Genomic DNA, 12,804 nt, shown 5'->3' on the forward strand with positions numbered 1-12,804 from the left:
CGACAATCAAAATCCCGAAATCGATAAGACTGGACGATGGCTGATGGCTGATGATCTAACCTGATGCTGGTGCTCTTTTCAAAGAGTTTGGCATTCTTCGCTTGATTCGGACTTTGTAAATAAATAATAAGATAAGGAAAATACATTCGGCGATAAACGAGACAACATTGTAGCAATCACGTCATTTATGTGTATTCCTAACGAAACAAATACGATACCAAAATTTAGTTGAATTTTACATTATTATCTGGGCTATGCAAAATAAATTTATAAAATAAGAGCTAGTGGAGTAAACAAATAAATAGCAGAAAAAAAGGATAAATATGTATTTTTATTATTTGGTAGTTATCAAAATGAAATTTGACATCAATTTCAACTTGATTATAATATAACAAGTAATCCTATCAATTCGTGACATATATGTTTGCAGTACAACATTTATTTGTTTTCTAGTTGAAGTTAACTTAGCTGCGTAATCCAGGAGTTTCCAAAGGTACGAGTAGATCCTGTGTCTACTGGCGATCCCAGGCCAATAGGTCGGATCTACTCAGTTTTAACTCAGAACTGTCAAAACCCTAGATAAAATTGAGAATTATGAAATAAAATAATGAATGTTTAGTTTTCGTTACTGTAATATTGTTAAATAAAATATTCAATGCAATTGTAATATTTATACTCACAATTTAAATTCGCTAAAAATTATTTTGTTTATAAATAATTCAAAATTTAATTTTCAAATTAAATTAAAAAGTAGCAAGAAAGTCTCGCGTCCTTGAGTTTCTATTACCTAATATTAAAAACGTAATCAACTTTAAAATCCATAATAACACATTTTTTAATATTAAAAGTTAAAAAAATTGTTAAATGTACTTAAATAATTGATTATATCATTATATTATATGTAACAGTTAAAAAAAAAAAATTACAATGTTTACGATCTGTTCATGCTAGAAAATTGCTTTTTATTTTTCAAGTGTTTTCGAATGAAAAACTGATTTCGAAAATTTAAAATTCTACAATTTAAGCAGCTTTGACTTTGAAACATTCAATATACTTTAAAGTAGCATCAAATCCAAAATTATTTTTGTTTAAAAGAGCTAATGCAATTTCAATTCGTTTAAATTTTGAGTCATCAATTTTCAAAGTTTTAAATTTGTTCTATTCTCAAACTTTTATCTTCTTTGGCGAAAAGATCGATCTTTTGAATCAATTCTGTACTGAGTTCATTCATTTGAGAATTGATGCTTTTCCCTAAAGATCAAGGTGTTGATTTTTTTAAATAAACGAAAATGGAGCAAATGTCTACCAATCAGTGTTCTTCATTCTATTAAAATATAAAAACTCTGATTGGTCGATCACTCAATGTTTTTCCCACATTAGAAGAAAAAGAAGAACTGGGATCTCACTCAGACTCCGTCACTATAAGATTTATCTTCAGAAGATTGATTCTTTTCCAGTTGATATTCTGAAGAATTGATTCTCGTCTATTTGATCTTAGATCAACTAAAGAATCAATTCTTCCCAAAGAATCGAACCTGCCTATTTTGAGCGCTTTGAATTTATTTTGTACCACTTATTTGTATTATTATTAGTATTTTTAAAAATTATTTAGCATCATTAATGTCGAAAACATTTATTTGCAAACAATTATCGGCAATTGCTTGGTTCAAATACTTTAAATAAAATACTTTGTATTTGAAGCTCTGTAAAGTTATACCAGAAAAAGGGTTCTCCGAGCCCTTCCAGCTGGGATTTTGTTTCGAAGGGGTTTGCATTATTATAGAAAAATGACAAATTGTTAAAATATGCAAGCATAAATCTATAATTTACTTATTTATACTGATTTGTTATCAGAATGTTAAAAGAAATATTTTACGAGACCTATTCCATAAATTTAAATAATTTTATTTGAAAATTAATCCGTTGACCCCATACAAATGCTAAAGAAAAATTCGACTGTAAATTACGATTTTATTTAAACGTTTTTGGATAAACTCATTACCTCAGCTATGTGGATTTGTTATTTTTATTTAAAAAATTAATGAAAATTTCAAAAACACCATACGCTTAAAGGAACTCAGCCAAGTAATTACATGAATGTTTATATTTGAATGTTAATAATTTGAAATCACAACATTAAGTATATTATGAAAATTATAAAATTAATGATTGCAGTAATTGTTTAATCAGTTTAATATAAACAATCGTAGTTCACTGTTGGTTCTCGCACTTCGCGCTCGATTATGTTTTTACCTTGTGCTACGCGCTCGATCTTATTACATAGACTTTTTAAAAGTAAAGGTGAAAGCATGGACAAAAGTAATATGGTGATATAGAATTCTCTTGTTAAAGCTCATTCTGCTTTAACAAACACATTCTCATCACATATCTCGTTCCTCGCACTCGAGTTTATCCCTGAAATTTTAAATCATTCCCATAAATGCATATTATTATAATGCCTAACTTACATTGGTATTAAAAGAGACGTAGTTTCATTATCCGGTTAAATAAAAAATGCGCATTCTTTAAAAAACTTTTCTTAATACAAATTTTATTGCACCTTTTATCATTTTTCCATAAACTGAATTTGCTTATTTGCAATATTTTTTTTGAAAATGCATTTATATATTTGAGAATATTTGTAATACTGTGAAATTGTTGCATGAGAAAACGTAATTTTTGGATTTTCCATTATTTTGTATGCTGTCGAAATTGGAATTTTGGATTATCCACGAAAATTCAAAAAGTTGTTATGATAATCTTGTAAAGAATTTAGAATTCAAACTTTTTATTTTCTCGACCTTTTTTCAGATCGTCTCTTATTTGCCTTAAAAGGTTCATTTTCGTGTGTTTTTTTTTGTAATTTTTTAAATGCTTTAACTAGAAACATCCGTACAGAAAATGTTTGAATTTCGAAAAAAGTGGCCTCAAAAATATTCAAATTGGGCTCACTTTTGGGATTTTATATCCAAAATGACTAGCTAACGAACTTGTCTTTTAGTTTAGGACACTACAAGAGTGTACCAGAGGCCAATTTAATATCATGATTTTTTCAAAAGTTATCGTGCTCATAGACAGACAGGCATATACACATACAGATATAGCGACAGGCAGACACATTCGTAAAAACCTATTTTTCGGATTCAGGGGGTCTCGAAACATGGACATTTGACAAAAACTCGGGATGGGGGGTGTCAAATTTTACACAAAAATCTAAAACCTTCTATGACGAAAATGTACACGGTAAAAAAAATTGAGCTGTGACAGGCATGTTATTCCTTATTACGGCTAAACATTTAGCTGAAAATGAACGATAGAATTTAGAAAGATCCTTGGACCAGCGAAAATGAATATCCTTGACCATTTTCCATATATCGGGAATATCGTATAATCAAACCTCTAATAAGTATAGCTATTAGAGGGATATTAAGAATAGGTATCTGAAGCAATTATCGGAAGAGCGCCGGTGCCTTATGGGAGCAGCGAAATAAAATGGCGACGGTCTAATCGGGAGCAGTGACAGTTAAGATTTACTTTGGACAATTAAACGCTTTTTACCACTTAAAATGTGCGCGAATGTTAATATCAAATAGAGTTCCTGATATGGTAATAATAATTTACATTTGTTTCGATTGTAGGCGATAACTATATTAAAATATCAAAAAACGCGATAAAAACAACAAATTTGACCTCCAAATGCCTTATATAGATTTCAGGGAAATTTATTTTCGCGACACCAGACGAAAGATTGGCTACTGTAAGTTAATATATTTCTATAACAACTAAATTTTTTTCTAATCTGAAGATAATACAATTATACATAATCTGTCAAAAATAATAAACTCTCGAACTTAGCAATTTTGTCCAAATAACTGATTTAAGAGAACAATTTACATAAAGTAACTAAATGTTTAACTCTTCTAACTAAACGTTTTACCTAATCTAAGCGGACACTTTCTTTGAGTTTAATATATTCTCGATTTACTCGTTCGCCTCAGGAATTCTTCCTCCGTGTAAAAAAAACATTAATAAAAATTTGTTTGCTCTACTTTCGCTGAAAAAATGTTATCTATTTATTTTTTGTTAGCTTGTGTCGTGTGCCGAAGAATTTAATTTTGTATTTTTAATGTTTTTTTTTATAAATAAAACAAAAACCATGTATCCTATGAACAGTAATTAATAACAAATTTGTAGATATTTTTTTGGGTGCACAATGTTTGTCTTATAATTTTTTTCGCTATCTTGCATAGTTTGACCGCAAAATGCAATTTTTGATTTTTGATTATTTTTCGTGCGGTCAAAATTTTAATTGTCAATTTTTCGAAAAAATTCAAAAAGTTGTTATGATAATCTTGTAGGGCTATCGAAAATTAACATTGTTCTTTTTCAGTACTATGAACAATAGGGTGGCTCAAAAACGCTTTTTTGTTTTAGAGGGCAACGATCCCCCCATTTTTTTCCAAATCCGAAAATAGAAATTCCCTGATTTATTATTTTTTTATTTTTAAACGTGTTGGTTTTGACTTGAAGTTTATCATGTAAAATGCATGGGGAAAAATCACTTTTTTTAGTTTAAAACTAAATACGGTATAATTCATCGTGGAATGAACTTAATACTTTTAAACTGAAATTTTACCTTTTAGATTCGATTCTCTATACAATAAATTATAAACTTTAATATCTTCGAAGTAAAATTCATCTTGCTGAAATTAATGGGAAACAGAAACGAAGTTATATATTGCAGATTAGTATTTTACTTTTCTAATAAAAAAGCATTGATGCAAACCCTGATCAAATATTCTAAATAAAGAAATTATAAATAAAATGTCATGACGTTGGTATAAATAACAAAGTTTACTGTTTTATCTCACTTTCTAGATTTTTATCATTCTTGATAAATACATATAATCTCATTACTTAACTTGTGTGTACATTCTTCCCTATCCAACATTATCATTAAAGGATCAAATGTATGTAATGGAAAATAAATGATTATTTATTTATCGCAAATCTACTATCATATGCTTTAAAGGAAAAAAGTGCCTTCTATTTTAAATATAATTTATGCATCTTTTTATTAGAGGATTTTAATTTTTGTAGAATGCACTTATTAAATATGCTGAACTCTATGATTGTTAAAATACTTTTTAGAAATATGAAAATTTGATGTTTTGCACAGTCAACCTGAAACAAGTTTAAATGGGAGTTCCAAGTAAATGGAATTGTTTATTTTTTATAGTAATATGGCATTAAATTACTAACAAATGAACATTTTTTAAACAAATTTATATAGTAAATATTGGTCATCATTTTTTAAATAATTTTGTTATTGGTTGTAGTTGTCTGCTACCTTCCGAATATATCAAAATAAAGAATTAAATAATTATACTATTTCTTTAAAAAAGGCGATTTTTATATTTAATTTAAATAGTTCGCGTGGTGCCATGTTGAAATAAACAATCGAAAAATCACGCACAGTGTTTGAATTTTTGTTGGGTAAGATCGAGATTTACATTAAAATAAGAAATAAATTTCAATGATCAGTGAAGTTAATATTTTGTTGTCTTTCCAAGTTAATTACCTAAACGATGATAAATATGTTTTAAGAATTTATCTCGTAATCATCAATAACAGATTAAAAGATTACCATCGGAGTTTACAGGAGGGGATGTTTACTTACATAAATAATGCTGCGGTTCACTCCTTCCTCGTTGAATGCCGTAAAACAACATTCAGAATGGATCATCAAGTTTTTATCTTCATTGTTCTATTATTCATTCTCACATTTGACCATTCTCATTTTGGTAAGTGAACTTCTAATTACGTAATACAACTTTATTTTGAAAAAAACAGTATTAATTATTAATTCAGAATAGGGAGCGTTCACTTATGATGTTACGCATCGAGGGGAAGGGGGGGGGGGGGGTCTTGTCAAGCGTGACAAATCGTGACACATGGGGGGACGAGTCATTTTGCGCTTGATATCACGGAGGGTTTTTTTGTTTTTATTTAACAACTTGAAAAGTATTAAGTCCATCTATATCCTAACTGTTTGATACCTTCTTTGAGAAGAATAAAAAAGTGTTAATAATCAGGTTTATAATTCCGAAAAGTATTTTATAATTATTTTAAAAAATGTGAAAGGAGGGGGGGTCGAAAGAAGGTGACGTAATATTATAGGTGGGGTCTCGTTAATTCTCGACTAAGCATGACAAGGGGCAGGGGGGGGGGTAGAAAGCTTAAAATAAAGCGCGACATCATATGTGAACGCTGCCATAAATAGTATTTTAAAACAAGGAAAACATTTATTTATTAGGGGGAGTCAGTCAATTTGGAACGCGTTGAAATTTTTAATTTTTATTGTCAAATGGGAATAATGTCTAAAATTATGTATAAGCCTTAATACTGAAGCATTATACAATCAAGTGCGTTCCATTAGCACTTCGAAATTGTAATTTGAATATTTTCTTCATGACCTAATTCTGGGCTTTTTTTGGGAACCGAAGCCGATCTTTGGGCTATTTTAGTTTTCTCAAAAAACCGACTTTGGGGTGAAGGTGTTGGCCGCCAGCATCTCCACTACAGAAAATTGAACGAATTAAAAAAATCAACCGTGCCAGACTTTTCGGCTTTTGTTGGGCTCTCAATAACTGTAAAAACTAATCTTGAAAAAACAACGCATATCATTCCAAATCTATCCTTACAATAAAATATGCGCACAATATAAATTTAAGCATATCAAAATTTTGGGATTTTTGGGGTTTCTTTGACACCAATCCTGATTTTCGGGCTCTCTTATTTTTCTAAAAAAAACTGGACATTTTGGTAGAAGTGATGCCCGTCAGCACCTCCACAACATATAATTGAAAAAATTGAAAAGATCAACAGCGCCAGAATTTTGCTTCTTTTTTGGTTTCTTCAAAAATGCAAAAATTAATTTTCGAATATCAACTCATATCTCGGAAAAACTACACTTAAAGTAAAATTAGCGCTTAAACTAAAAGTAATCATATCAGAATTTTGGGTTTTGGCCTCTTCTTGGGTACCAATAACGATTTTTGGAGTCTTTTATTTTTCTCAAAAAAGGGAGTTTTTATGTGGAGGCGCTGCCCGCTGGCACCTCCACCACAGAAAAATTGAAAAATTAAAAATATCAACAGCACTAGAATTTCGGGCTTTTTTGGACTCTCAAAAAACTGCAAAAATTAATTATCAAAAAACAACCCCTGGCTCCTGAAAATTACCCGTAAAATAACCTACGTACCCAGCATAAATGTGAGCATACCTGAATATTGTGCTATTTTGGGCTCCCAAAAATACTTGCAAATTATTTCGAGAAACCGACCCTAACCTTCAAAAAATCTCAGAAAAAAAGATATGGAATGAATACGAGAAACCATATAGGTAGGTCTGAGTAAGTGTTGAGTTCACTCAAAATAACAAATTATATTGTCAAAAAACAACGCATAAAACACATAGCTACCCCGAATTAAAAATATAGATATTAAATTAAACTCAAGAAAACACAAAGCAAAAGTCAATGGTTTTGCGGGGTTCGCAAAATACTGCCGAAATATTTCCAAATGAAAAAGAATCAGATCATTCACTCTCGGAAATCTCTTAACTATACCTACTACCCTACTATGAAATACTCGCCTTATGAAAGTCTCATCTTCCATAAATTAAAATCGTAAAAAATATAATAAATGAAAAATAATCAACACGCACAGCTTTTCAAGTCTCTGGTAGATACATTCACCCTCACGGTAATATTCCACGAGTCCCCAGAACTACTCTTGTCAAATTTAATGAATCCAGTCTCAGCTGTCTTTAAATAAAACCGTAACAAATTTTAACTAAAAAGAATCACCCCTAGGAACTTTTTAAGACTCCAGTTAATATATCTACCTCCATAGCAATATACCATGACCCCTAGGAACTACCCCTATCCTATCACATTTAACGAACTAATTCTCACCTTCCGTAAATTAAAACGGCCAAAAATTTTTCAAATTAATCATAATTAACACACGCAGTTTTTAAAGTCTCTATCCGACATACCCCCCCCCCCCCCCCCACACAACAGTTACACTTAAAAACTCCCAGGAACTACGCCTATTAAATTTACCGAACCAAGTCTCACCTTCCATTAAGTAAAACGGCAAAAAATATTAAAAATGTAAATTAATCAACACACACAGCTTTTTAATTCTCGAGTAGATATATCCAACCTCACAGTGATATTCCAAAAACCTTCGAAACTACACCTATCAAATTTACAGAATCAAGTCTCAGCTGCGTTTAACTAAAATCGCCGAAAAAAGTTTCATTAAAAATAACTACTGCACACAACTCTCAAGGTCTCTAGTGGACATATCTACAGTTACAGTAATATTCTGCAACCCCTAGCGGTTGTAGAGTATTACTGCGATGGTGGATATATCTACTAGAGATTTGGAAAGCTGTGTGTGGTGATTATTTGTAATTTGAAATATTTTTTAACGTTTTAATTTACGGAAGGTAAGACTGGATTCGTTCAATGTGATTGGGCTAGTTCCTAGGGGTCGTGTAATATTTCTGCGGGGATATATGGTGAGGCTTGGTTCCTTACGTGTAATAAGGGTAGTTCCCAAGTGTTGTTTATTGTTACTGTGGAGATGAGGATATCAAAACGATTTTTGGGAACGTCTTTGTGGAACTCATTTTTAATGAAAATCTTTATGTTTTATTTAGTTGAAGTTAGCTAAGCAGGGTTTCGTTAAATGCATAAAGGGTCTTTTTTCATTTGATTTTTTTATTATTACTGTGGGTTCGTGGGTATAGTGTAGAGTTTTTCGAGGGTGAATAGTATGATTCTTTTTCATTTGGAAATTTTTCGGCAGTGTTTTGTGATACCCACAAAACAGTTGACTTTTGAATTATATTTTATGTTTTGTTTGACATCTATATTTTTAGTTAGGGATAGCTGTCAGTTTTATGCTTTGTTTTTTGACAATATAATTTTTTATTTTCAATGAACTCAAAACTAGCCAGACTTGCGGTATATTTTTTCTCGTACACATTCAATATCTTTTTCTTTTTAGAGCCCAGAAATAGCACAATATTCGCCTATGCTGACATTTAGCCTGGGTGCGTAAGTACTGTCTCCAAAAAAACTAGCCTTAAAATAAAATATGCACTTTAACCAAAACTAAGCATATCAGAATTTTTAGATTTTTTTGGCTCCTGTTGGGCACCAATACTGATTTATGGAGTCTTTTATTTTTTTAACGAAGTTTTCCGGTGGGAAGCATCTCTTTTAAAGCACCTCTTTTGAAAATTAAATTTTGCATTTCTGAAGACCCCCAAAAAACCCCTAAATTCTGGCTTGAAAGAGAAGGAGCGAAATTCATTTATATAGAATCCTCGCTATTAACAAACTTTTTTCGCAGTCTTTTGAAATTCGTTATATCCAGGTTCTACTGTATATTTAAAAACAGAACCTGTCAATATAATAATGTAATTATTAGATCATATTATTAGACCAAAGCTGAAAAATCACTTTTTCGCTATTTTAGCTATGATACACCTTACTTTTTAAACAGCCTTTGTCAAAATATGAGAGCGTATATATAATATAATGAGTTTTATTCAAAATGTAGTGATTTATATTGGACTGCATCAGATTTTCAATGAAAAAAAATCTTTGACTGAAATCAGTATTTTGTATGATCATTTTAAGCAACCACCACAGATTTGATGCGACGAGGCATGCTGTCTATACAATTCTCAATTTTTCTTCCTATCTCTACCTTGTATAAGCAAGTGTCATTGAATATATGAATAATTTCTTCCTTGGCCATAGGAGTGTGTTTACAAACTTCAGATTTTATAAAGTATCAAGAATTCTCGAAAGGATGTATGGCTACAGAATCTCCAGGCCAGTCAAGAATAGTGACTTTTTCCTTTTTTAATAAGTTCAAACGGCATAAGACTTTCAAAAATCACACAAAATTTTAGCATAGGTATGGAAATGCAATTATTGTTAAGACATGCTAACGGTTTTAAAATAAAAGAACAAAAATAATGTGAAATACTTATTTCTTATCTTTGGTCTAATAATATGGCCAGGGACTGTGGAAGTATTACAGGCAATAGAGGGTGTCCAAAAAGTCCAGGGACAGCTGAATAAATACTTAGGTACCATTTTTTTGGAGAAGGTTGAGGTCATTCTGGAAATAACTTTCAACAAAGAATCTAGTGGTGACCTTAGTTGTGTCCTTGACCATGACCTTCATGGTTATTCCAAGGTCAACTTTGTTTTTTAAATGGAATGGCCCATTTTTGACATTGGCAATCGAAATAGCTAAAAATTTAATGTTAAATGTGTAGCCAGGTCATAGGTAAGGTGTGAACATTTTTTCGCGAGCTAGCTTGTGAAAATCATGCTCTCACCCAACTTACTTACTTAAACAGTGTACGCTAAATAGTGACCATAAAGTGACCTTGACAATGACCATCAAGGGCATATCAAGGGGATAAGTCAGGTGTGACCTTGATGGCCATATCCACGTCATTCAAACTTCAATAAAGTCTGAATATTTTCGCAAGTTAGCTTGTGGAAAATCTTCTCTTACCTCACTTGCTTCATTCCTTACATGGACAATTTGCATGTTAACTATCGAGTGATCTTGACCATAACCATCAAGGTCATATGAAGGTTACCTTTGGTTTTTTAGTTTAAACGATCCTTTGTGTCATTGGCAATCAAAAGAGCGGAAAATTTGACGTTTAAAAACGTATTCATGGCCAGGTTAATAGTGCCCTAGAGGTCATCTTAAGATCATTTAAACTTCAGGTCTGGTTTTTTTCACAAAGTAGCTTGTGGATCATCCACTACCTCACTGTCATTTCCTCTTAGAATACTAGGCTCTTACGATTCGGGCTACTTGATTAGCGTGAGTCCCCTTGCCTCTCACGATGGGATGCTGTTTGTCCAGAGTCTCGTTATCTTTCACGATCTGTAATAGAGAATGAGATGTTCAATATTCTCAACATAAGTGCTCAAAGTGCTCTCCGTTTACTCCTTGACAGTAAGCTAAACGGTTTTAGAAATAATTTACAGCATTAACAATCATTTCAGTTGGAATGAGGGCTGATTCGTCTATTATCCTTTGCTGCAATTCTGCTAAGTTTTCAGGTTTTGTTTTGCACACTCGAACCTTGATATAGCCGTAGTGAAAGTAATCTAAAGGTGTTAAATCAGGGATACAAGCTGGCCATTCAACTGTACCTCTACGTTCTATCCACCGAATAGCAAATACTGTATCTAAGTAAGCGCGCACATCTACTGCGTAATGAGGACCTGCACCATCTTGCTGAAACCATGTCTCATCAAAGTTGTCTCCAACAATATATCTTGTTACAGGGACTATTTGATTTCTAAGCATGGCTTCATAATTTTAAGCATTTAAATTACCATAGATAAAAACTGGTCCTATTATTCTATTATTGAATATGTCAGCCCAAACCTTGAGTTTTTTTTAAATATTGCGATGTCTTCTCGTGCCCAATGAGGGTTGGCATCTGCCCAATATCTACAACTATGCCTAATTAAGGTTCCATCAAGTTGAAATGTCGCCTCGCCTGAGAAGACTATATTGTATGGGAAATTGGGATTTCTAATTATACGTGTCATCATATTGTCAGAAAACTCAACGCGACGATCGAAATCATCTTCATTTAACTTGTGAATAAGTATTACTTTAATTAGATGAAAGTTTGCTCTCTGCAGTATATTATGAACATAAGATTTACTTACTTCAATTTCTTGAGCACCCCTGCGAACAGAATTATGCGGATCCTGAGTAAATGATAATAAAACTTTCAATGAGTTTCCCTCATTTCCAGCTGACCTCGGTCTGCCTTCTCGAGGTAGATCTCCGACAGTGCCGAAATCATTGAATCTTCTAATGGTTCGTTTAACGGTCGATACTGAAATTAAATCCTTCCAGCCCTAAATGTTTGACTCAACAGATCTCTTACTGTCCTATAAGGTCGCGCAACAGCTTTGCAGCTAATATCCTGTTTATAAAAATTATAAAATTGATTGCTTAAAATGACATTGTAATTCTTAGCGTGATTTTAAAGTATCTAAACAAAGACAAATTTCACATTTATTTTCTTGAAAATGAAATGCACTATTTAATTCACATTGTTTAAGTAAGTAAGTTAGGTAGGATGATTTTCACAAGCCAGCTTGCGAACAATTATTCAGACCATATTGAAGTGTGAATGACCTTGATATGCCCATCAAGGTCAAACCTTATCTATGACCTGACTACATTTTTTAATGTTTTAATTTTCCCATCTTTCGATTTCCTAAGTCAAACAGAGTCGTTTCAATTAAAGAACAAAGATTGAACTTGATATGACCTTGATGGTCATGGTCATGGTCACTCGGTGGTCACTATTTAATGTATATTGTTTAACTAAGTAAGTAGGGTTAGAGGATGATTTTCACAGGCTAACTTGCGATAAAATCTTCAGACCATATTGAAGTTTAAATGACCTTAAAACGTCAATCAGGGTCACACCTTATCTATGACCTGACTACACTTTTTAAGGTACAATTGTCTGCTGTTTCAATTGCCAATGTCAAAAATGGATCATTCCATCAAAAAATAAAGGTGACCTTAAAATAACCATGAAGGTCATCGTCTAAGTCAAAACTAAGGTGACTACTAGGTTCCTCGTTGAATGTTACTTCGAAATAATGATCTAAACCTTCTCCAAAAAAATTGTACCTAAGGATTTATTTGGCTG

General features: G+C 31.9%; 1 protein-coding gene across 1 annotated transcript in view; it reads left to right on the top strand.

Annotated features, from left to right (window-relative positions):
• The first annotated feature begins 5,709 nt into the window (after positions 1–5,709).
• Positions 5,710–12,804, top strand: part of LOC117177310 (rhamnogalacturonate lyase-like) — a 9,925-nt gene continuing 2,830 nt past the window's right edge. The window contains exon 1 of the mRNA XM_033367921.1: positions 5,710–5,804. Coding sequence (XP_033223812.1) covers positions 5,738–5,804 — 67 coding nt within the window. The 5' untranslated portion in view covers positions 5,710–5,737. The remainder of the gene's footprint in view (positions 5,805–12,804) is intronic.

Source organism: Belonocnema kinseyi, chromosome 7 (assembly GCF_010883055.1).
Source record: "Belonocnema kinseyi isolate 2016_QV_RU_SX_M_011 chromosome 7, B_treatae_v1, whole genome shotgun sequence".
Classification (NCBI taxonomy): Eukaryota; Metazoa; Arthropoda; class Insecta; order Hymenoptera; family Cynipidae; genus Belonocnema; species Belonocnema kinseyi.